This window comes from Apteryx rowi, unplaced genomic scaffold (genome assembly GCF_003343035.1).
Source record: "Apteryx rowi isolate R43461 unplaced genomic scaffold, aptRow1 scaffold_68, whole genome shotgun sequence".
NCBI classification, from domain to species: Eukaryota; Metazoa; Chordata; class Aves; order Apterygiformes; family Apterygidae; genus Apteryx; species Apteryx rowi.
The window spans coordinates 1,529,241-1,555,023 of NW_020450960.1; the positions used below are offsets into that span (position 1 = coordinate 1,529,241).

The window sequence follows — 25,783 nt, forward strand, 5'->3', positions numbered from 1 at the left end:
GGGGGGCGGAGCCGGAAGTGGCCGGAAGGCTCGGGGCAGGGCGGTTGCTCGGCAACGGGGGGGGGTGGAGGAGGGGCGCGCGGTAACGGTCGCGTAACGGTCGCGCTCTCCGCACGGCGGCGGGGCCGCGTCTGTGCGGGCGGAGCGAGGCCCGCAGGCCGCGGCTGCGGCCAGCGCCCCCGCCCTGGGACGGGAAACCGCCTTCGGAAGCGGGGCCGTACATAGGTTCCCTCATGAGTCACAGGCAGAAAGCAGCGCTGGGTTTTCCCCCGCTCAAAGCGGAGTTCATTTATCTACAGTTAGACTCCAAGTACTTTTTTTCTTTATTCTAAGATACAAAACACCCAGTGTGGCAGTTCTGTTGTTACAAAGACTTTAGGACGTTTAGCCCACTTCCAAATGATTTACTTTTTTTTTTTTTTTTAATCCACACCAAATGTACCAGAAAAAAACAATCCCTGGCCTTAGTTATGCTTAAGAATTCAACATACTGCAAGTATTTCCCTGTTTATAAGATACAGCAAAGTGCTGAATTGGAGCTATAAAGGTTACCAGCATATTCCATACGCTCTGCCAGCAGACAGAACACACTGATTTTGCCTCTGTGCTAAAAAATCTGGTAGTGCACGTAATGTGCCTGACTTCATTGCGAAGTGGACTGGAAGGGAGCCTGTGAAGCAGCAGCAGCGCAAGAACACAAGGAACAAACCGTGCGTGCCGCAGCCGCGGATGGCAAGATGACCTGGAGGGATATCACAAAGCTCCAGCTGTAGACAAGGCAAAAATATTAAATGCTGCTGCAGTRGAGTGGGGGCAAAAGGGTACGTGTGCGCGTATGCAGCCTTCCCAGGACAAGGCTTTGAAACAGACTTCTCAAAGAGTGAGATGTACAGAGATTTTACAGCTGTATACTGACCATCCTGGGGCTAAGGAAATCCCTGAACTGTCTGAACCAACCTGAAAGATGAACGTTTTCCCATAAAAACAAAGGTTTGACATCAGATCTTCGTTTATTTTTCCCAGTTGCAGAGCAGATAGGAGATTCTAAGGAACTAAGGTTTATGAGAAAAATAAAGACTATCATTCACTAGATCAGTACCTCAATTCAGAGCATACATCTGGCCTTTTCTCAGTTTTTGGCAATATTTTTAACAGTGTTTATAGATCTGGTACACAAACTCCATCACCAAGAAGGCAAAGATAAAACAAAGCAAATGTGTGTGTGTCTAAGCAATTTAGATGTACCAGTCTGATCAGATAGTGGAAATGGCACCCTTAACTCCTTCCTCTCCCCCCCCCAATGTGTTTTTTTGGTAAGAAAAAAGTATACTGAGACTTGCCMAAATAGGTTTAAATTTGTTACTCCTTATGGAGAAATGATGTCACCTTTTCTGCTTTTGAAAAGGGTATTTCCCCAGCTAAATAGCAGGGAAGGTAGTGGCAGAACTGGAATTCTGGACCATCAGAATAGCACTTTGAGATTCATGATCCAGATTTTCCATACATTACAAAGAATGACCTTCCTGAAGACTGCCAGATAACAGAAGTTTGCACTTTTAAAACTAATTTATCAGAKAAGTTCTGTAGTAAGGATTCTAAAAATGTGGAAATGAAACTATTAGAATATTTCCTAACTGAAATCCTGAAAGATAAGGGGAAACATGATCACCAAGATCAAGTAGACATGGAGGAAGGAGACATCTCTGCAAAATGCACATACTTTAGAGGTATGCAAACACTTGTTTCTGCAGTTTAGGACACTGTAATCAAAACCGAGACCAGGGGCTCAGATGCCAATCTAACATTTGAAACCAACTAGTCTGATCTATTTTCCAAGGCTTCAGACCCATCTGCACAGGACACAATTTTCTGTTATACTTCTCTCACAGAAACAGTCCTCTTGAAACTACAAAAGAATAGTTCTGTTATAGAGTAGGACTCATTAAAAAAGGGATATAACATTAAAAACAGCAGGAGGAGTTGTGCAAAATCTTTACAAATGCTGAGTTCAGTATAATACATTCTTCATGCTACAGTTGAAGTAAATTAGCTAGCAAGTATGTGCATGCCATTAACAAGTGGTTCCTTAAAATTGCTTAGCATTATTCAAAAACCCACAGTTACAGCTCAACTGCTAAATAATTCAACTTTTAAAGATAAGTCAATACATCTTTGCAAAGTAAACCACAGGCAAATCCAAAGAATTCAGAGAGGGTGATAAGCAACCTCCATTTTTGGACCCTAAGATACAACCATAAGCTATTTGTATGGGGCCGGAGAGGACTAGGAAGTTTGCAAGGAATTCCAAAGCTGGGAAATGCAAATTATTAAGCAGTACAGAAACCTAGAGGATCAAGTTTAACCCAAAAGGAATCTGAAATCTGTCCTTAAAGTACCTTGGAGCCAATGGCCTTTTGTAACTCACAGGGCGAGCCATGCAACCTGCACGTTCACAGCAGACCTGTATGGGCATTGGAAATGTCTATCCATAAACTCATTCAAACAGAAAAGGCTGAAATCATCTTATATGGGTAAGAGTGGGGCTCTCTGTAGACCCAGCTATTAAATTCTGCAAATAGGTGAAGTCAGATGTGCAGACATACCTAAACGCATACAAGTTTACAGATACCAGGGAGCCATCTGCACAGGGAAAAAAGATACAGGTAAAATGTAAATAACAGTTTTAAAYTGGATTTTGAATTTGAGTCATGCCAGATCCAGAGAACATTTCTGCCTTTATATTACCTGTCTCAAAACCACCAAAGTCCATGAGACTAAAGCCCCAAAGCCAAGTAGCTGGAGAGGCAGCGTACTTTGATGTACGCTTCTGACATCTAATAACCAGTTCAACTGAAGTCAGTTCTCAGAGAGATGGTATTTTAACTAAAAACGGAACTGGCTATCATGTTCCAAAAAGTTTTAAGTGCATACTTGTTCACTGAAGTGTTTCTCTCATTAAATTGAAATAGGCTGGAAATGGAGGAGTTTTGGATCCTCCACAGTATTTGATGCAATTCAGCTACAGTCAGCATTTCACTATTTGTTCTCAAAGCTTTTCTTGAGTAAACTGCCAGAAGTGGGAATGTATGCTTTTTTCTTCCCCATGGAATCTGACTCAGGAGTGTCACCCCAACATATTCACATTGCTTTTATTAGGTCTTCTGCCAACAGTTACAGGGTAACAGACACTTTGGACTGCAAAGTCAAAGYTGCAAGCAAAACTCAGGACCAAGGCAAAGAAAAAAAAAAAATCCACAAAGGCAATCAAATCAAATATAAATACAATGTTCTGGAGCTCTTTAATCATACCATTTTCTTTAATAAAGAGGTGGTTATGATCTTACAGTATTTTCTTTTGGCCTAATCCAAGGATTTTGTTACTCTTTACCAGTCTTAATTCCACGCATACAAAAAAAAATTGATATTCAACCTTTAAAATATAAGCCATATTTTCTTAATAAAATAAGTTTTGTGCTGCTGCTTGTTTAGTAAGTACTGTACATCAACTGTTCACGTCTATTCAACAAATGGACCATACAGAGTTCAAGCTAAAGCAAAAAAAACACAAGAAAAATAACAACCCAAACAGAGTGTCTTGTAAACACTCTATGTACAGTTCAACGCTTGCTTGTATAAAGGAGGTACGAAAGGGGCTAGAAATTGAACACAAAAGCACTGGAATCYGCATCAGTTTTCTTTCACAACTATTGAAGTGCAAATCACTCAGGCAAGATATGAATTTCACTTGTTTATTGCTGTCCTGCTGTCTGGCTTCCCTTCCCGAAAGAATCACATTCTTTTATTTCACACTAATTTTCCAAGAAGAAAACCTTCCGTGAGGCAACGTTGAATGCTTGGGCTTTTCAAYACTAGACATCAGGTCATACGCTTGCAAATACCAGAACCCCCCRACTGCCCCTGCTAAGCTTTCCTGAGGGCTGTTCTGCCCTCATGCACCCCGTTATGTTCAGATATGAGATAAGGGAAACAAACAGCATTCAACAATTGACAGATAAATGAAAGTTATTCCTCTTCCCACAAATCTGCATGCACTTGGCAATGTTTCCAGTTGCACAAGGGACACGTGYGCATTTAGAAGGTAGAGACTCGGGAGCCGTTCAGGATGACTGTGTGGGTTTGTGGTAACTACAAATCGTGATATGTATACGGGTTAACACCTATCTGCTATGGGTAGCAAAATGCACAGCACCTCAACATGCAATTACTCATTTGCATCTTGGACAAGAAAAGGGTAGAAATATTGAATGCTGGAGCCGTGTGGAAGGTACAGTGCATAGTCCATTATACAAAACATGCGGGTAACTCAAACCCCTTCTAAACTTCTTCAAAATGGAAATACRGTTTTAAAGGGCACAGCAGCTGAGTTTGGCTTTTTTATTTATTTATTTAAAACCATGAAAACCCAACGCAGAGGGTGAAATAAGGGCAGAACACGATCTGCAAGTCAACAGCTGAGAGTTTCAGAAGCCGTGAAGCTTTTGTGTAGTTAAAATTGCTGTTAAAAGTAGGTGCTACATCAGCAAGTCTTCATTCATAGTTTTCTATGAACAGCCACCTTACAAATGAGTGCAAATCTTAAAGGTCCATTTTACATTTCAAGTCTCAAGGTTAAAAAAAAAAATTGTTACAGAGCAACAAGCTGTTTCTGTAAATGCCCACACTATCTCTTTTCAAATGGTTAAAAATGGCATGTGCTATGCCACAGCTACTAAAAGACATTTCAGAATTCTAGACCCAACTAAAACATTAAAATAAAAAGTAGAAACCAAAATACCTTTGCCCTTAGCCGCGGAACAGCAGCAAGGTGCTTTCAGTCATAATGCTGGTGAACAAACTGATTTGCAGAGAACTTTGACCGTAACCCCCAGTTTTACTCTTAATGAGGGGCCTCCTAATACACGGTGGGGTGGGCACAGCCCCTCTGAGATCATTTTGCTTTCAATGAACACAAGCCAGAGTTCTGAGGATGAAATGGGAGAGGTGCTGAATTTGTGTCACTATGCAGGCACTTGTGTATAGGAATGTAGGCTTCTCATGTTGACACTTAGTGTTTATGCATTCCCTACTCTCTAAAAGCCTCCCTAAGAGCTCGCTACCCTACTGACCATGAACGGTTCTTGGCCTCCTCCCCATCACCTTGTAGATATACAGCAGTGGAGTTTGACACAAGGTGCAAAGGAGAGTATGAACCAAATACTGCAGTCTTGAGAAAAATACAACTGTGCTAAATGTAGGATCTTCACAAAACGTGACATCAGTGGGCTCAGCACTTAGTTTGCATAGCATATTGATGTCTTCATTTTTTCACAAACATGTTGCCCGAAAAGAAAACAAGTACAGTGAATTCTTGGTATTAGGACAGAGCAATGGGTCAACATGACTAATGCTGTTTTTATGAACTACTAGCAAGGCAAGTTTAAACATCAGTAAGTACAAAATAAAAAGGTGTGCTTCTATCAATGGGTACTGACAAAGGGCAGTGCTCGTGACGGGCTTTGAAAATGTGTTCGCTTTTGGCAGTAAATTGGTAACAGAGCTCTTCCCCTTAAGAGCTCAGTAGCAGTGTACACATAACTCCTTCTCTTGAAGGAAGCTTTGTGCACGTTTTCTTATTAAAAAAAAAAAAAAAGTCAGATAATCTGCCCACATGCTATTGGTAAGGAGTTGCTACTACTGCCCTGCTGTGCAGAATGGTCATTCTGTACGGCAAAATGAGTCTGAAAAGCAGTCACTGTTTTACTGTTGGGAAAAAAAGGCTTTCTCCCCATTACGAACACAAACCAGTAGCCGTTTCCCCCACGACAATAACAAGTATTTTATAAATCTGACTAAGGAACAATCTGGTGTGCTTTCAGAATAAAAACCTGTGCATGAAATCAGTGATACCATGACACAAAAGAGCAGCAAAACCTAGCAGCAGAATCTACGACAGTTTGGACATGCTGAAGTTGGGGTACGTGGTATTTCAGAAAGCGGTCGGCCCACACGGATGCGCGAGGAACGCGCGTGACGCATGGCAGACGAGAGCATTGAGGAGCACCCCAGAGCCGCACGGACTGCGGTTTGTAACACGCGTCGGACAGGGAACGTTAGAGCTCTGGCGTGATCACACAGCCTCAGGAAGTGCAGGGATGTAAACTCTGAGAATGTTAATGACTTGTGTATTTTGGCAACAGACTCAGTATCATATAAAAATAATGTTTAGTAAAAAAATCCCGGTTTCCATCATAGAAAGTCAGAAAAAAAAAAWAATCGATAGCAATTTCTGTCCTCATGGGATGAAGATGCCCCCATTTGTCAGAAACAGTTTTAAATAACAAGTAGTACATTGGAAACAAAAATGGGTCAGCAGCCATTAAACTTGTCCTATATGAAAGTGCACATCTTTCAATGGAGTTTAACCACCATGAGGTTGTGATCTAACACAAACTGCAACTTAGGACCATAAAAATTAACTCCTTCCGATGGAAATATGGACCACCATCAAGACAAGATTACTATTTTCCTTACAAGATTAAAAACATTGAAATTTTGCAGCATCATAGTAAGGCACTCACCCATGGAAAAGTCTGTGACTGTTGCTTCGAATGGCAGCAGCTAACTAGCTTTTAACACAAGGAAGACAGTTTTCAGTTCTGAGCTAAGTGCTAGGGTGCCTTACATTATATGGGGGGAGTTATTTGAGGGGGGGACTGTTAGTGTTAGAATTCTCCTATAAACTAGTTGTTTTTCCCCTTAACCCATTAAAGCATCTCATATTCTAAAATATTAGTTTTATAAATCTAGTCTTCTGTTTTAAGGCTCTAAAAATCCCCTCCCCCCAACCCCACAAAAAATACCTACCAGCGCCTGGTGGGCAACGGAGGACCAAATCCGCCATTTCACAGTCAGGAGTCTATAGTATTGCATCTTAAAAATGAAAACCTGCTTCTGCCTCCTGGAAGTTTTATCCCTTCCTTGAATGCCTTCATGTGTTTGGTCAGGTCAAAATTTTGCAAGCCAGAAAAATTAAAAAAAAAATCAGTCTCTTCCAATCCTACAAAGGTGTTGGATCTTTCTGTCCCGTGGTGCTGGTCTCCTGCCTCAAATCGACGCTGCCTGCCCTGCAGTGATTTCTCATTGGAAAAAAAACAAGGTGTCCCAATGCTTCCTTTTTTGTATGGCTCCTACAAATCTGAAAGCTTTCTTGAGTGAGGTAACAAAAGTTAGGCTTTCAAGCAAAGTACATGGTACGTAAAGTGTCCTGATGAACCTGCACAGCCTTCGCCAAGGCCTGGGGGTCTCTGCCGTTGCTCTGTCCAGATATATGGCTGCCCTCGCCGCTGAAAGTGCAAGAAAATCACTGCGTAATTATTTAGGATTTTCTCTGTAGGAACATTGGGAAATCCCCGTGGAGGTCAGGGACCAGGGTGCAGGATGCCGTCTGCGCCTCTCCCTTGCACTAAGATCGAGGTGAGCACCCACGCTCACRTCACGGCCGCTCCTGACTGACGGACCCAGCCCACCGGCCGCCTCGGATGCCGTGCAGGACGCGAGACCCCCGTGCCGTGGGGGCCAGGGCCCAGCTATCGCTCACCTCTCCCTGRCTTACCGACGCCGCCGGGGAGAAGGATGGCAGCCCGCAGCTGCCCCCGAGGCACCGGCGGTGCAGGGGGACGCTAGGCGTGCTGGGGACTGTGTCCTCCTGGGGACAAGTCTCCCCCGGAAAGGCTCTGCCGCAGAGCTGCTCCCATCCAGCCGCATCCGGACACGGAGGCAGGGCGCTGCTCGCCRGCTGGCCATCCCTGCGGTCCCTGCTCCGGGGACGCGCGCGGCCGCTCACCTGTCGTGCTCCTTGTCCACGAGGTGGTAGCGGGCTCTGAATGCCACCAGCCGGGCGTAGTAGGCTGGGGCCGGGATGGAGACCGAGCGGGTGCAGCGCACGTAGGTATGGCACAGCTGGTAGGTGAGGATCTGCAGCTCATCCGCGGTGAACCGGTTGTCATCCCAGAGGACGTAGTAATGGGACGGCCGGCTYGTACCCTGGGGAGGAGAGGGGGTTGGCGTGGGAGGTGCTGCCTGCGCCCAAACACGAGGCGGTCGCAAGTGCCGGGCAGGAGAGGGGCCCGCAGGAGACATCACTCCCTCCCCGAAGTGAGGTCAGTTACCCCATCCACCTGCCTGCCGCTTCCATGCTCCATCCTGCGCTTCCCTAAGCCGAGGGCACCACGCACACGGGCACCGCGGGACAGGAGAAAGCACCCTGGGAGCGGGCAGCAGCGGGCAGCAGCGGGCGGCCGACCCTCGCAGCGCACCGCGTCCATGCTGCACCGACCGGGCTCCCCTGCAGCTCCCCCTGAACCGGGCCAGCTCCGCGCTGGCCTTGCAGGGAGAGAGGAAGCCAAAAAGCCTCCCTTGGGGAAGCAGCTGTAAATCAAGCRAGTGCAATTTTTTTCAGTGCAGCTTCTGACTAATCTTGGCTGCCTGAAGAAAGGCAGCTGCAAAGCGAACCACCTGCTCCAGCCGGCTGGCCCCCGCTCTCCGCCGCGGCCAGACAGCGGGTCCCGTCTGACGAGCAGGAGCACCGYGAGCCCAGCACCAGACGCCAGCTGACAAGCTGCTGATTTGGCCTCTCCAAAGGAGGAAATTCTCCAAGAAGAGATCCTTGGCTCCAGGAGAGAAAGCAAGTACGTGCCACGTAACGCAGTGGCTGTGCYGTCCTGGCACCTGCTCCCCCAGACACCACAACGGCCGCGTGGATAGAGCTGCCCACGTCTCCAGGGCCAGCCTTTGCCTTCCCCAAGGAGGCAGCAGGAAGGGCCCAGTCACACGTGCGAGAACGTGGTTTGCACCCACAACAGAGGACGAATGGCAGCATCACCACAGCCAGCTTGGAGCACGGTACCTGAATGCCTGCATGACTGCACAGGTAGAAGTCGAACTCAAAGGGGTGGGTGATATTTGTATCCACTGTTGTTCCCGCTGGGATGTTCCCGCTCTTCCCAATCTGCAGGGAATAGAAAGAGAGATCAAAGCACTGCAGCGTTGGGTTATTTCCAGTTTGGGAGCACCGCGCAGAGCAGTTCCACAAGTGTCCGCTAAGCGTGGAGCAGAAGCACCTCTCCCTGCTCTGCCCTCTGCCCAAACAGGTTTGCTGGCATTTCCTGCAAGCATCAGCACCAGGCAGGACACACAAATAGAGCAAACTACAGCTAACGGGAAGCAGGCAGGGTGAAGGCCAGGCGCTGGCCCATCCTACTGCAGAAACGAGGATTAAGTGGGCAAAAACTCCAGGGATCTCTGCAGAGAGTTTACTCTAGAGCCTCTGCCATGAGATACCAGGGCTCTTATGCGAAGATCAAAAACTGTTCTCAGTCCCAAAATTAAATCTTCATGATCAGGCAGAGCCAGAGTCTGTTTAGATTAGATCGAAACTCTAAATTTAGATCAAATCTAGGAAAAGTTATAGCAATCAATGAGTTACTTGGAGCTTTTGTTGCACAAGTAATATTCTCCTCCCAAACTCACAACTGCTTGATTCACGCCCTCAATAGCATATACACCTGCAAGGCCAAAGAGCCCATTGCAAGTCCCGTTTCTTGCACTTCTGCYTGCAGAGCACACGTGAACAAGCTGTGAGCGAGCAAGGGGTTATTCTTCCTGCCCTAACGTCAGTGGCTACAGCTATCAGCAAAACAGCAGATGTTTTCAAGCTGACAGAGGCTATTTCAAGAGAGTCACCAGGATCATCTGCACCCAGTAACTCAGTAACAGCAAACAGCTGCCTGGATTTCTTGAAGCAGCCTAATCGGCCTGGATGCGAGAGTCAGCTTAGCAGCAGGTTTCACGCAGGGAAGAGCGCTCTGCCCGCCAGCAAGGCGCTTTCCACCCTGCACAGCTCAGGGCAGGCTCCGCGTAACGGCCGGCGATGAATCAGACACCGCTGGCGCTCCGCAGCGCTCACCCGCTCGTTCTTGTCCGCGCAGAAGAGGCGGGTGTGATGCCTTTTCTGGACGACGATGTAAGTGATGCCGGGCTGGTAATCCTTCTCCAGTTTGATGCAGGCGTCTCGGATTGCCAGCAGCTCATAGTGAAGGATCTAGAGACACAACCGTGTGCAGTGAGGCAACGCACGGGCTGGTTCCCACGTCTGGCCACTCTGCGCCAGCAGGGCGCCCGCGGGAGCCRACACAGGTTCAGGCAGCAGCAGCAGCAGGACCAAGAGACCTAGTTCTCTCTCCTGCAAGCTCTCCTGGAAAAGCTGCCTCAGCACAGGATATCCCCAAAYACGAGTGGAAAAAGAGGAGAGCAAAGTGTCCGTTGTCCCAGGCTGCCCCGCACGTCCTGAGCAGGCTCCTGGACACCCAGCACCCCCGGCTCGCAAACCTTTGGCCCAGCTCCCACCAGCAGAATTAGCCCAATGCCTCCAGCATGCACAAAGCCCCTCAGCAAACCCACAACCTCAAGACAACCTCAACACAGAACATGGAGCGGCGTGTGCCAGCTCTGCCGGCCGAGCACGGTGCCCAGGGGCTCCTCACCTGCGGGAGCTGCCCCTCGGGAACGCCGTCGCGGTAGAAGATGATCCTGGTGGGTTTGAAGCGGGTGGATTTGTAGAACTGGATGAGGAGCTCCCTCACCATGTAGGACAAGTCCTCGATGATTTCCTGGCGAGGACGCTGCACGCGCACCGTRGCGCAGTACCGGCTGGGGTGGGCGTCCATGCTGCCCACGACCTGCAGCAACAGAGGCGGGCCAGGCCCATGCGTTACAGYGGGGAGGCTGGAGGGGACACGGGACCTTCCCGGCCTTTGAACACCCACAGCTGACAGTGGGCCCGAGCCGCCCCCGAGCTCCCAGACAGCGAGATGAGAGAGCAAAGACCAAAAGGGATGTGCAAGGTGGTGGCCACGTCTTGGTTTCACGCTCTGCACGGTCCTTGCTGGAATTTCCAGCGAGAYGGCGGGCTGGCACCGCCAAGCCACGCAGCCGCTACGTGCAAACAGGGGATTTGACTGCTCTGCCCCTGCTTTGCTCCTCCTGCCCAAAAGCCAGGGGGGACAGGGCTGCCCTTTCCACTGCCAATGCTCTCCTCCCTCCGTCCCTCTCCTGAGAGCTCCTGGCTTCCATAAAGGACTATGTTATCCTGAACCTTGCCTGCAGTTTCACCATGGCAATGGATGCCCCCTTGYAGGAAACCTCGCCTGCAATTGCAGTGCCACCGCTATAAAAGCTGTTTAGATCCTTATTAAGCGAACGCCAGGGAGCTCTGCTATCGGCAGGTCCTTCCCGCCGACCGCTGGGATGCCTCGGCTCCCCGGGCAGCCGGAGAGGGGCCTCTGCCCAGGGCGACCCCCCAGGCGAGCATTTGCAAAGAGCATCTGCCGGCGGCGGCGCCTTCCCCCGCGCCCCAAGGAAGCCGCGGGGCCGAGTCAGCCATTGGGCAGGGAGTTCCCACCGCGGCCGGGCCGCCTGGAAAGGAGACCTCAAAGACGTCAGGGCCAGAGGCGGAGGGCGGCCGGGCCAGGCCGTGACGCAGGGCCGGGGGCGCAGCCCGAGTCACCGGCACCGACGCGGCTCTGGGCCCACGCAGCGAGGCAAAGCGCTGCCGGGCCAGCAGGGATTTTGCCGCGCGGTCCGCGTCCCGTCGGCCGGAGCAGGGGAAGCACCGCAGAGCCCCACGGCCCCGGCGGCGTCCAACCCCGCTTCCCCCGCGCAAGGCCGGTTTCGCTTTTGTTTAGCGAGCGCCGCTCTAGACTTCGGGCTGCGTCGCCAGAGCTGATGTGCTCGGCAAAAAGGTTTCCTCCGGCATCGGGCTCAGCCGTGGACGCCGTCTGCTGGTCTTATTAACAGGCTACAGAGAGGGTCAAGGCCATTTGAAGGTTYTCCCCTCTTCCCCACCTGCAGTTTCAAAAAAGCTTTTATAAAAATTAAGCGGGGGGGGGCCGCCGTGGTCCTGTACAAAAAAGCGCTCTGAAAATGTTTTCGGAGGGGAAGCGCCGCCGCCAGGAAACAGGCTGTTCTGTCCCACCCACACCTATGAGCAAGCAGCCAAAAGCATTTCCCAACCCCTTTTAATTAAGAAAAAAACACTCTTCCAAAGACGCATTTGCATGCCAAGGAAAACCTGAGCTATGACTCTTGGAAAGCTAAGAACTTAATAGGAAAATGCTGACGTGCCTAATTAAAACAGGCGCAACGAGAACCTGACACCCTCCTTCGCCGCGACGAACACGCAGCAACATCCTACAGCCTTAGAAGGGCCGTGAGCTGCCACCCGGCCACATCCGCACGGGAGCACCGCATCATTTCGCGGATATTCAGTGCAGAAGGCAAACCCTTCACCCCAAGAGGCTCAGAAGTCGTCCGGTCACCCCAATTCCCCCCCCATCTCCGAAAACCCCTGCTGCTCTCCGCCTGGGAAGGCGCTGCCGCCTCTCCGGGCTGCGCTGCGGCCGGCACGGCCGGGTGGGCTCYGCACGGATGCTGTGCCCAGCAGCCGCCCCATCCCGCGGCGCGCGCGGGGTCCGGCACGTCACGAGCCCCATCTGCTGGCGGCTGCCAGCTCTCCCGCCGCGTTCCCCGCGACCGCCGCTCCTCCGCGGGAGGCGGCAGGGCATGGGGGCTCCTCGGGAAGCCCCAGGAGGAGCCGGCGTCCTGGGAGCATCCAACGTGAGCCCCGGGAGCGCCTGCCCTGAGCCACACGGGCTGGGAGCGGTCGGACGCCGTGATCGTCACCCAACCCTCCTGGCACCGTCCCCCATCGTGGCCAGGCAGCGTGACCCGCGGCCGTCCCCACCTCCCCGCTGCAGCGTCTAAGCGGCACCTCCGTGCGTTTCCCACCTCCCCGGCAGCTGGATCAAAGCACCCTATAAGCCACGGAGCCACCTCGAGGAGTGTCACCGGCACGCCGAGGTGACACAGCCCCTCCACGGGGCGCGAGGCTCCGGCAGGAGCTGGTTCGAGCTCCGGCATCCCTGCGGGGACGGCAGGYGCCGAGTCCAGCCCTGGCAGGGGGAACTTACGGCCGTTATGGAGGGCTTCTTCCCATCTCCTGCTGGCGGGTGAGTGACATCAGCCCCGAGGAAGATCACCGGCTGCTGAAAGACGGCAGAACTGGTGGGAAAGAGGAGAGAGCAGCAGTCAGCCTTTTGGGGCCATCTCAGGTGCGTTCGGGTATCTCGGGGTGACGCACAGCCCACAGAGAGGAGCGGATCGCATAGGGACATCTCCCAAACCTCCAGGCTCCGGGCACAGGCGCAGCAGGAGCTCGCTGCACGGCAGGACAGGCTGGGAACCCCCATCTCGGAGAGCTGCTTCACGCGCAGCCCACATGCCCTTTTTCCCCAGGCTGGCAGCGCCGCGAGCGCGGGCCGAAACTCAGGCTTGCCCAAGGGAAGGGAGGCCGCGGGGGACTCCTGAAACAAGCCCTCGGCCCGAGAGACGCAGCAGCCGTACGAACCGCTGGTGAGGCACAAGGATGTTGTTGATCCCGCCGAGCTTGACGTTGATCTTGAGGCAGAGGTTGGAAAGGGTCTGCGGGGAGGTTTTCACCACGTTCTTGACCTGGACGCACTGCGTGGCCATTCCCAAGAGGGTATCTCCAACGCGCTTCACCTCGGCTGCGGGCAGAGGGAGCACGTGAACAGGGAGGCAACCGGCAAAGCACAGCTTTCAGCATCCGCCCTCAAAAACAGGGAGAGGGGGCCCTACGGGAGGGGCAGAGCCCTGCTGAGCCAGAGCGAAACCCTTCTCCTCCTCCCGCTCGCCCTTGCCCCGGACGCACCGTACACCGGCGTTTTGCCCGGCAGGATGACAATGATGAGCTGAAGCCCTGAATAGGTGTTCTTGAGGTGCCGAAACATGGGCTCCACACTGTCCGCGCCTTGTGCATATTTACAGAAACAGGGCTGCCCTTGGATTGGCATCCCTGCGTCCTTGGAGATCTTGCGCAGCTGGTCCGTAAAGTTCCTGTGCCCGGAAGGAGAGAGAAGTCAGCCCTTCCGCGCCGCAGCCCCCGGCCCCCGAGCGAGGCTAAGGGCCCAGGAGCTACGGCGCAGAACGGACAAGGGCCCGGCACGTTACCACGCCTGGTTTTCCAGCATCCAGCAATCCCCGAGAGAGACGGGAAAGGGAAATCGCTGCCTGTCTTGCACCACGTGGCACGGAGAACGCAGCGCAGAATGATCAACACGTGCTAGAGCTGAACAGCCCCAGCCTGGCCGTGCCCGCTTAAGGCCTCTTACCCAGAGTAAGATGGTTTTTTTGGAAGACTGAATGAGTTGCAAGCTTTTCTCACTTTGAAAGCAAGAGAAGGGGGGGCAGATCTGCTGTCTGGGACAGCTGATTTCCAGGTGATTTGCAAAGCTGATGCAAGCCTTCGCTTTCCAAACCAGACAGAGCGCGCTCTGCCTGTGCGCAAGGTCAGACACACTCCAGATTTTTGGTTTGACAAAGATAAGTTTGATGCAAGGAGCCCAGGGCTCCCAGTCTGCCCAGCAGTGCTCCCTCACCCCGAAGTGGGGTTTCACTCCAACCGCATCCAGTTACTGCGGATTTAGTGACTCCGAGAGCTGCTCCAAAACATCCCATCGAATAACAGCACAAAACATGGCCACAGAAGGCTCACAAAATGTTTGCCTCTGCAGGGGAAGGTCATGAGAACCTGAGTCCCCAGCAGAATCCAAACCCAAGCTGACTGTTCTCCTAAATCAAATAAACTATGCCCACTCAGCGCCACTTGCCTACCAAGGCAGAGGACCTCTAAGTTACCAAAGCTTTTCAGAAAGCCAAAGATTACTCTGCAATAAAAACCTGTGGAGAGTTAGTATGCTTCCTACAAAAGTTACGCTAACTCAGAAGAGGCTGAATGTCCTTAAAAGCAGCAGGCACGTTCTCACTTTGGCAGCTGAAGCCCACTTTTCCCACCAGAAGTAGTCAGAGACATCTTATCCCATAGGCAAATACTGATTAACCCTGTGGGTGGACAGACAGCAAAGGGCACTCCAAGGATTGGGAGACCCAGCAATGGGAGAGCCCAAAGAAAACCATTCCAAGGTAAATCTGAAGTGGGGCAGAAAGTTTGTCAAACAAAATTTAATTTTGAGCTCTCGGGGTATAGGGGAAACTTTTTATTAAATATCCCTCACAGCCCCATCCAACTTCAGCTCGAGGAAGTTCAGATCAGAAGAGTCCCACACAGGGGGATCAGACTGAAACCCTGCAGCTACCTGCTGCAAAGGGCGGATCCGGGAGAGGCTTGCTGTCAGCTCCCGCGGGTTACAGTGCCGGGGTGCTAACTCAACCCGGCCGGGCTCGTGACGGCTCAGGGACTGGCTGCAGCCAGGATAAACAGCCAAGCACTCTGGATAAACACAAACGTGACTGAACACCCAGTCCGGATCCGGATCAAATTTGCACTGCTGAGCAATAGACCCAGCACCAGCGATACGGGAAGCACAGCCTCAGGCTGCGAAGAGCCGGGCGGCCGCACAGCGCGCCAGCGCGGATGCGTCTCCCTGTGCGCTCGGCCCACCCGCACGGGCTGCCCCTTTCCTTACTTCAGCACCTCTTCTCGGCACTGCTTCTGCGGGGCAAAGCAAGCAATCGCCCAGACTTTGATCTCAATGCCGTTGTAGAACTGCTTCCCTCGCATGTCCCACACGCCTTGGTTGGGAGTTGCAATGGCCCGGTTCTGCAAGGCAAACAGACGGTCAGAGCGCTGCCGCCGAGCGGCCGCATCCCGCTGGGAAGGCGACGGGACCTGCTCCGGCACCACACCGCTAACCCCTCGGGGAGGGCTGTGCAAAGCGTCTGTACTCCCCATCCCGCCGCTACGCTGCTCTCCCTCAGCATCTGCGCTCGCCAAAGTCCCTTCCCAGCACTTCCAGGGCCTATCGCGGTGCTCCGCGAGGGTCCTCCCGGCCACGGGGCCCTGACGAGAGCACGGCAAGGGCGTGCAGGAGGAAGGCCATGGGAGAACCACAGCCTTACCCTGCACGTCCTTGAGCCTGCTTCCTTCACTGTTGGAAGACTTCTGGCTACAACTTTCAGAAGAGTCATATTGCAAAAGCACCCAAGGCTCTCTGAAAAAAATTCCAGCTCTAACCTACAAACCTGAAGGTAGCATAAGTTTTGGCCAAAACCGTTTTTTTCCAGCATGAAAGCATCTCTTTGCAAAAAGCAAACATCCGAGCGGCGTAGTCCTGCTTACCCTGCCTCCATACTGCAGGATGGGTGCTGGCAGGACCCTCCCCGTCACCTCCGTCATGTCGTCTTTCACCTTGATGCCAAACTCCTGAATGTATGGATCCAGGTTGTAGCTGGCATTCTTCATCTGGAGAGGGAAAGGCCAGTGGGAGGGAATGAGACCAACCGCTTCACCCCACGCAGCGCCCAGCTGCCCGGGAAGCGTGGGCACCTGAAGTTATGTCCTCCACGGATCTGAAGCGCCCTTTGCAAGGGGAGGGCCAGAGATTTAACAACAGGCCAAACTCTCCTCCAAACTGACCCATGGGAGAGCTGATCTTTGAGCTGACCAATGCAAGCAAGAGCAGAGCCTGCTCCTAAGATTTAAGGCTTCACTGGAAAGGTTCAAACCAGCAAGAGATTGTTATCAAGAGTCCCAGAAGGAATATCAAATGTCCGCAGCTTCCAAAGCCCAGAGACATCGGCCTGGATAGCAACCAGACCATTAACCTCCTCCTGCCAGGCTGCTGGCTGAGGCACTGGCCATCACGGACGCCAGGCCGTGGCCTGCCACCAGAGCGCCCACCGGAGCCACATCAGCCCCACACCATCCCTCCTGCCACAAGCACTCGGGCCACGTACCAGGCGACTGATCTCCTCCTGCCTGTCTGGGGCGGACCTGGCCGTTGCTTTTATCATGGTCGACGTCTGATTGTCTGTGAGCTTCTTGATGCACCGCTGGCCTGCCACGATGTTACACACCTGCGCAGCAGGAGAAAGCAAGCGGCAGCGCGTCAGGAGCACACGCCGGGCACGGCGGATCGCGGCCCGCGGCCCCTGCAGCTAGCACCGAAGCAGAGGGGACGAGCCTGCAGCTGCGCTGGTTAATAGGGACGGGCTGCTCTGCTCAGCGCCTGGAGCCACAGATCCCAGGTCTAACATTCACATCCGCTTCACGTTAGCTCTTCCAGCAGGAACTAGGAAAATGGCATGTTCACGGCACATGCCTCGCTCCTGAGAAATGGCTCTCTCCAGGCCAACGCTGAGGCAGCYGGTGCCCACGAGGCATCAGCTGCAGGACATCGCCATGCGTCTGCCAGCAAAGGCCAGAGGCCGCTGCCTCCGCTCGTCACAGCGGCCACGAGCTGGGCGCAGCRGAGCAGAGCCGGCACTCACCTCCAAGGGCAGGTACGTGTGCTTCTGCTCCTGGCCAACCTGGAGACAGGGTAGGTGAGGGTATTTCAGCTGCAGGTTGTATTTCTGCTTAAAGTACTGAGCCACTGTACACTCCACCGTCTGACCGCTCTCCAGCTGCAGGGGAAACCTGGCGGAGGGAGGACACGACGGATGCACCTACTCAGAACGGACACTCGCACAGCTAAAGCGCTACTTGCTCTGGCCGGGAACAGAGGGAACCGACAGGCTCCYGCTCTAAGCTACCCAAAGAGAAAACAAAAGCAGAACAGCGGTATTTCAGAAATCAAAACAGAAAYACTCTGATCCCTGTGTGGGACTGAGGTCCCTAAATAAAGCTCTCCCTCACTAATCCCGTTAATCAGGGCAAATGTTTATTACAGGACATGCCACCCATGCYGCTGTCAGGTACACGAATACAGCTCAGGATCTCTGTGCTTGGTGCCCCATTGGGAGGCTGAGCTGAGCTCAAGGCAAGATTAACCGGCCCCTTCCCGATATAGGGCAGTGGCTACTGAACATTTAAAAAAAGCCAGGGTTGGGAGAGCACTGGGGAGGAGGAGGAGCATCTYGCACTTCAAAACCCTGGAAAAAATCAAACTTCCCAGGGGAAGGGCTGAACGGTGCCGCGCAGTCAACAGCAGGAGCGCGTGATACCAAGCTCACCCGGCACCAGCTGTTCCCCGGCTCCATAAAGAGCCCTGTGAAAACCAAGAATTGACCCGATATTCTTTGGGGAGCCAAAATTAGCAAGGCAAGCCATCCCCGAATACCCCTGGCGAGGTGTCACATTCCTTCTGCACTTCCCAAGCCCAAGGGGGCTGGAACAACGGATGCTAAAGCGAGGGGGGAGTGTGGCCGGGTGTCTGCTGCGACAGGCGCGTGAGCCTCGCTGCAATACACCTGGGGACGGGATGGGAATTTGGAGCCGGGCAGCACCGACCCAAGGTCAATGGGGGAACCGAGTGGGAAACGGGCTGGGGTGGCTCCGCGGCCTCACGTGGAGGACACCGGAGCCCAGGATGTCCTGGATCACCCCGTGACCGTATCCTTTCGGCTCCGATGTGCCGCCGTATACTCACGGCTCCTATTTCTCTGCCCAAGCTGGCTAGAGGCTGCCATGACATGCTGCCCCACACCCTACGGAGCAAAAGGTCCGTGGGCTCTTCCAAGCACCGGCTCTTTGCGCAGCCGCCTGCAAGCGGACCCGGTGCCACCTCGGGAGCGCCTGGCCGCGGGGGCGGCTCGGCGCGGGGTCTGCAAGACACGGACGCGTGCTCCCGCTGCACGCTCGCCTTCCCGTCTGCCCCGCGGCGGGGGCCCGGCAGCCCGACGGCACCGCGATACCTGGACAGTGGTTTGGTGTTGGGAGAGAACTGGGAGCAGARGTATCTGCCAGCACTCGGGCTTGCACAGCAAAAGCCAAAAAGCCAAAAATCCTTACCCCCCCCCCCTTCAAACTGTTGGTAAAGTTTCTGAAAAAAAATTAAAACATTCCTGGGACCTGGGGGTGGGCAGCCTGAAAAATGTCCATCGCTCCCTTCCAGCAACAGCTCTGCAAACACCCACTGCGWGCAGAAGCGCCCTGCTCCTCCTCCTCCCCCAGCACTCGGCTCAAACCCGGTTTTGCTTCCACGGCTCCCTGGGTGCAATTCCCAGGGCCCTGGAGAAGCCCACGGAGGACGGAGCAGTGGGGCGGCGACGCGGCCGTCCTGCCTGCCTGCCGGGCGCCCCGCGCGCTGCCGCGGCTCCTCGCTCCGCAGTGCGGGGGCTGCGGGGCCCGGCCCGCTCGCAGGCACGTGCAAATAACTGAAAGCCAAAGGGATCACTTTATCCCACGACAAAGCTTCTGCAGTGTCTATTTTAAGCAAGAAGAAAACCAGRCTCAGAGGTAAAAACTAGGACAATTCCTGGCACGCTAACTCCCGCCCGCCGCCGCCAGACGAAGCATCCTCTGCCTGCCCGCCTGCCCTCCCCGCCTCCCGCGCGCGGCGGGCACAGCGCGGGGCACGAGCCCTGCGAGCCGCCGCGCGTCCTTTCGCTGTCGCCGGCCAGCGTTTCCCTTCCAGCTCGCGCCAACGCCAGCGGCAGCTGCTAAAGAGGAGAAGAGCTCGGATTTTTTCCAAGGGCATCTTCCCACCCGCCTTACGTCTGGTGACTGGCCGGTCGCCTGGTAACGTTGCACACGCGGTATTTCCTCTTCATCTGCCCGCAGTGGGTAACCTCCACTTTCAAACCTAGTGCAAGAGAGGGACGGAGCAGAAGCAGGGGTGAGCGCGGGAGCTGCCCCGCGTGGCTCCTTTTCGCCCAGCTTCCCTGCGACACCGCAAGCCCTCTCCTTAAAGGATCGACCGTTTGCGGAGCAGGCGCGTTTACAAGCGCCTGCCGGGACCCCACCTTTGATCTCCTTGGTGAAGCGCACCCTCTGCGAGTCCGTCAGCGGCTTCGGCTGCTCGTCTATGTTCCGGATATCCAGCACCTCGCACATGAACTCGATGACGGGCTGCGCTTTGTAGAAGGCCGTGGCCGACACTGCAGGACAAGACGCCAAGATGCGGCTCTGCTCTCCTCCAACGGGCAGGAGACCCGGCCAGATCCAGCCTCCCCAAACACCCCCAGCCCCGCGGGGCGGAGACACGGAGCAGCAGCCGGCCGCAGCCTGGCGCCCCGAGCAGTTTCTGCACGGCCCTGCCCCTGCCTTCGCTGGCGCCAATAGAAAAACATCCCTTAATTTGGCAGCGAGACCTACAACTCCTGAAAATCCCTCCTTAGAGCCAAGACCCCCCCCGTCGCTGCAATCAGCGTTGGGTGTTAGGCTCCAAATGCCCAGCAGCGCGCTCCCGTCGGCCGGACCCCAGGCACGGAGCGCCGCGGCGGTGCTGGGACCTCGCCGCACCGCAGCCCGCGGGCAAGCCGGCACCGCGCGGCGCTGGAGAGCGAAGCCCTCCCGCTAGCGTGAAAACCAAGTCACCATCGATGTTGAGCATCATCTTCCACATGGCAGGCCTGACCGACTGGTGGAAGCCGAACCAGACCTCCCTGCCGCCTCCCAGGGGGTGGTAATAACCTTCCGGGGGCGAGAAGAARGAGCGGCCCACGGGAGTGTACCTGCAAAGCAGAGCAAACGGCGCGTCAAGCCGCAGGCGCGTCAGCTTGGAGCCCGGGAGCCCGGAGCACCCCCGGCCCTGGGAGCCGGCGCTCCTCCAGCAGCTCCGCAGCCCGGTCGCCCCGCGGGCACCGCATCTATTCGCGCAGCAGGAGCGTCTAGGGAACGGCAGTCAACACCGAAGACCTTAAAGACCAGCCCCAGCCACGACAGCCTGTCCCCGGACAAGGGGCTCCCCGTCTCGGCACGTCCAGCCTCCGGCACGCTCCACGCTCCAGGCACTGCCCCTGCCCGCCTCCGGCACCCACCCGCCGGGCTCCCCCTTCGTGCAGGTACCTCATGGAAGCCAGGTGCCTCATGGCRACATCCAGCGCCTGGACAGACTCCAAGGGGACGGGGATCTGCCCGCTCACCAAGGCTTCATGGAGCATGCGCCAGCTCACGATCGCCATCCACTTGATGGAGACCTTAAATATCCTGTCCTTGCCTTCCCCGGGGATCGTCACCTCAAAGTCAACCTGGGTGCGGGAGGGAAGGGGAAATCGTCGCGGCAGCTCCGGAGGACTGGAACGCCGCAGCCCAAGGGGAGGCAGCTCCTTTTCCATCCGCTCTTCCCATGCAGGCTGCTGCCGGGGGGGCGGCCGGGGGCAGCGGCAGCCTGCRCAGGGCTTCCCCGCCCCGCTCTCACCCGCTCGTTTCCGATGGGCAACGCCGTGACAGTGTAAATGTTCTTCTTCCCATCGTAGACGGGCTTCCGGTCGCCGAAGATCTGAGGTTTGAAGTGTTGCACCATGTATTCCACGACTTCCCTATGCAGACGAGGGGGGACAGGGAGAGGGGGCGCAGGGGAGAGAAAAGCAAAGTTTGTCTGGCCAGTTGCTTTACCGATCCCTTTTGCGACCTGCCAGCTCCTCGACCCCGGGGCGCTGCTGGGCTCCCCGCAGTGCCGTAGGCACACGGACAGCGGCGCGGGACTCTTCCCGGGCCGGAGGGCCCCCAACCAACAGCCCCACGCCTTGCCCCATGGCTTGTAAAACGAGCTTCGGCAGGACAAGTTTACACAGTGCGCAGGAACGCGCGCCCGTGCGCTCCGGAGCCGGCTGCAAAGCCGAGCGGCGTGCCAGCAGGGAGAGGGAGAGGGGGAGCGACTCGCCTCGCCGCCGCCGGCTGCCAAGAGCAGCGCAAACAGCGGCTCCGGCATCTGCTCGCTGGCCCTCGAGGCTCAGAGCGCCCCAGGCCGCGGGGGGCAGCGGGGGCCGGCGAGCGAGCAGGGCGTCAAAAAGAAAAACAAAAAATAGAAAAGCTTGCACTGGCCCGAGGTCTGGGACTTGCTATTTTTAAACGTGGGACCGTTGCCAAAATAGCACAGCTGCTTTGAAGAAGCAGGGGACTGTGCTAAGGTTCAGGATCTCCTAAGCTATCGGGGAYGGGAACAAATGCTGCTGAACAAACACAGCTAATAAGGTTCAGCCATCCGCGGAAGCCGGGAAGTGCCCCAACCCCTGGCACAGAAGGGCTCGAGCACACGGGGCTGAGGAAGCACTGGCTGTACCTGGCGCCGTCTCGGGTCCGCAGCGGGCACGAGCGAGGCCGGGCAGCCAGGCGGCCTCCCCAGCAGGGCACCAGCACCGCTTTAAACACCGACAGCAAGGGCACGGTGCTGGCGCTTGTGCCCCGCGGCGGGGAGGGAGACGCGCAGCTCCTGCACCTCGCGGGGAGGTTTTTGCCTGCTGCTGATGCAGCGGCTCAGACCCATTTTGCCCCAGAAGGGGGATGGTGCTCACATTCAAGCAGTGCTCCGACGGGCTTCAGGAAAGCCACTAGTCACAGCAGGGTTTTGCAGACAGATGCCGGGCAGAGGYGAAACCTCTGAGCACTGCTTTACAGCCCCAGCACGGAGAGGGCAAGGACAACTCGAGACGGTCTCATCCTGATGGTTTCCACCAGCGAAGAGGGAGAAAGGCACTTACTGCATCTCCCCAAGGAAGCTGGAAGCAGGGAGAGAGTGCCAAAACCTCTAATACTTGCCTTACCTGTTGACTCTGCGTGGACATTTGTCGGGTTTGATATCCACTTCATAATGATACACATCAATCTTGGGAATGTCCACTTCAAAGTAGTTGGCTAAGAGCTTGATGGGCTTCCCAACAGTTCCTATCCCAGGCCGGCGCGGCGCTTGAAATACCTGCTGCAAGGGTGGCAGGTATGCGCCTGCAGCTGCGGGGAGAAGAAACGGAAGGGTCAGGAGGCTTGGGAGAAGCTCCAGCAGCCAAGCAGGYGGCAACGCAGAGCCCGCAGCGCTTTCCATCACCACATCACGCGAACCGGGCAGCTTCCCACTCCCTCTGGGAAGCTGCGATTGCAGATTGGGGCCAGCACAGCTGGAGATGGAAGGAGCTTCCCTGGGCCCCTTTCCTGTAAGCGCCACAACCAGCGGAGCTGCCGAACGGCAGCGCCAAGCGCTCCGCTTCGGCCGTGCCCTTCGCCAGCTGCACGGACATCAAGCTGTCCACCAGCACGTGAATCATCTCCACGTTGCTGTCGGGGACGTAGCTCACCCAGGGCCACACGCGACATCAGTGCGGACCTTGGAAGGCACAAGCACACCTACGACACTGGCGGACGYGGCCGTACCTGCAGCTCAACTCCCCGACCAGGAGCCAGGGACGGCAGGCTGCGTTCAGTCCTCTCGATGCCAAAGGACAGCTTGTAGCTACCGTCCACGGCAAAAGGGCTCCGAAAGCACCCGGCGCGCTGCCTCCGAGCTGCAGGTCAGCTTCTCCTTCGCACCAGAAGCGTCGCATAYGCAAACCCTCAGGAGAGCAGCGAGAAACTCTCCAGCCCTCAGTTCGAGAAGCGAGTACGACCTCGCGCCCGCGCCGAGAGCCTTCCACGAGCGCTGCAGCGGAGGCTCGACCCCGCTTCGGCACGGCAACGCGGGGGGCCGGCCTGGTGGGGCCCCCTCCTCTCTGCAGGGCTGCTGCCCCAGGGCGAGGGCAGCGCTGGGACGGGTCTGCGGTCGCACGGCGCCGGGACGGGGCCGAGGTTTGCACAGGGACACGCGGGAGCCCCGCCGGCACGCACCACCTCCGGGTGGGAGCAACCACTCATGGCAAGCGCAGGAAACGACTCGGACCAAAATAATTCGGCAGCAAGGCACAGGGACGTGGGGCACCAGGCTGAGGGGTCCTTCCTCCTCCAAGGGGGACGGCTGAGCCCGGGGCAGAGCCCGGCCCCACGGCACCGGCGCAGCGAGCAGCATCCCTGCGCCGCGCGTCGCTCTCGGTGGCACGGTGCATTTGCAAACCGCAGCCTCAATCTGCCCCCTCCACCGCCGCCGCTGCTCTGCGGCTTGTCGAAGCTCCCTCGGTGGGGGGGAGGTCTTTAGCCACCCCTTTCCCCCAAGCGGAGCCTGGGGCCGTGGCTCGCCACGAGCGCGAGCGGCCTTTGTCCGCGGGCGAGGAGCGCGGCGAGCCCCCGCGGCCGGTGATTTACGGGCAGGCGGCAGCACAAAGGGGACGCGCCGCCTGCCGGGAGCGGGCGAAGGGCTGGCGCCCACCCCGGGGGGGGACCCACGGCCCTGCCGGGACCCCCAGCGCCGCTGCACGGAGGCGCCGATTGCCGTCGCGTCGGGCGTGCGGGGACGGAGCGGGCGAGGAGCCGACGGGACGGCGGGCACTGGCCTCGCTGCGCCCACCGGAGCCGCGTTCCTGCCGTCTCGCCGGAGCGACACAACAGCCGGGATGCTCCGCGAATGGGGATGTGAAAACGCGTTTTGCCCTGTGGCCTCCAGCAAATCCTGCCTCGCTGCTGGGGGGAGGACACCGCAAAAAGAAACAGGAAATATTTTATTGCACCTGTGCTGCAACGATTATTTAACTGCTAGGTTTTGCAGGGTAACAGATCGCTCTGTTTTTATATTGGTTATTAACGACTATGTTTGGAATTGCCCAAGAGCCCAGGTCGCAGGGTAACTCAAGTCGCAGAACATTAATTTTCATCTTTACCCCCCTCCCCAATACGCAGTTCTCAACTGCTTTTCAGAAACAAGCATCGCATCAGTGGGAAAGGCTAACTCCATGGACACTGCTGCTAAAAATAGGGAGAAAATTAAAAACAGTGTGATGAAAAGCTCACAGGGATTATGAGAGGTAGCTACAAAAAAAAAAAAAAGATAATAAAGTGACGGGTAGCAACGCGAGACCACATGACTGAAGTACATTTCTAAACTGGCAACAGCCTTTGACTCAAAGATACCTTAAAATATTGTGAAAAACACAGCCAAGACTTCTGCTCTTCTAAGCACCATCTCCCCTTCTCGCTCCTTCCCCACTTTGCTCATCGCCCCCGAAAGCCCCTCTCCCAGTTCGTGTGCATCTTTTATTTGCTTCGCCAAATCTAGCGAGGTCTTTGGCCAGCTGGGCTGGGTGCAGGGAACACGGCGTGTAAGATATTCAGAGCGCTCCATCTGGATGGCCAACTGTCGAAGCCAACCCCCCAACCAGCCTTCTGACTCCAATTTCGGATCCTTAACACATGGTGCTCTTAGCACCCCTTGCTCCAATTCAGTTGCTTTTTACATCCGAATTTCAATCCCAAGTTGAGAAATGTTAGAAGCAGAAAAACATCGCACGAGCAACCTAAATTTCAGGTTCACTGCTCAGTTCTGCAAAACAGCCACTGCTAACGAAGCACCACCAGCGGCCTCCGCGGCGCCCAGCGGCGAGCGAAGTCGCGCGCGAACCCCTCTGCGCCAGGTCTGCTGCCCTTCCGCCCCGCAGCTCAGGACACTCGGCAAACAGCAGCGTTTCCGACGCCGCCCGAGAAAAGCGTCCCTTTTTCACGAAGGGGGAACCAGAGACGGAGGCGCTCGGCAGCGGACAAGCAGCAGAGCCGGYGCGAGGCGCCGCCGTCCCGACTCCCCTACGGCGCCGGAGCGGCCAAAGCGCGTCGGCATCCGCGGGTTTGGTCCGACYGTCTTCGCTAGCAGCGGAGGCCAAACGGTCCCAGCTAATTTCATCGTGAGCTTGCAGTTGAACCCCCGGCCACGCGCAGGATGCGCCTGCTCCGCAGCGGGACAYGGGAGACGTTGCAATATTGCTTTTTGCGCGTCTGCCGCGCCGGCGGTACGGCTGAGAGCCGCGAACGGCTCCCTCCCCGCCGGCTCGGCGTCCGTCGGGGCGGGCACGGCCACGGCCACGTGGCGCGCGCTGGCCCGGCTGCCCTGCAAGCGAAGGGCCGCGCTGGGCTCCGGGGAGCCCCATYGCTTTAATAAACTGATTTTACGACGAGCGG

At 55.6% G+C, this 25,783-nt stretch overlaps 1 protein-coding gene across 1 annotated transcript; it reads right to left on the reverse strand.

Annotated features, from left to right (window-relative positions):
- Window positions 1-3,296: 3,296 nt before the first annotated feature.
- LOC112975662 (protein argonaute-1) lies at window positions 3,297-22,680 on the reverse strand. Its single transcript, XM_026086036.1, has 18 exons — window positions 22,522-22,680; window positions 21,177-21,297; window positions 20,825-21,006; window positions 20,354-20,490; window positions 19,780-19,914; window positions 19,532-19,619; window positions 17,365-17,512; window positions 16,831-16,950; window positions 16,214-16,336; window positions 15,561-15,694; window positions 13,787-13,971; window positions 13,463-13,622; window positions 13,026-13,116; window positions 10,542-10,736; window positions 9,965-10,099; window positions 8,906-9,007; window positions 7,844-8,043; window positions 3,297-7,343 (listed from the first exon to the last, which is right to left on the reverse strand). The coding sequence occupies exons 2-18, from the start codon at window positions 21,279-21,281 to the stop codon at window positions 7,235-7,237; spliced, it is 2,349 nt and encodes a 782-aa protein (XP_025941821.1). The 5' UTR covers window positions 21,282-21,297; window positions 22,522-22,680; the 3' UTR covers window positions 3,297-7,234.
- Window positions 22,681-25,783: the final 3,103 nt, after the last annotated feature.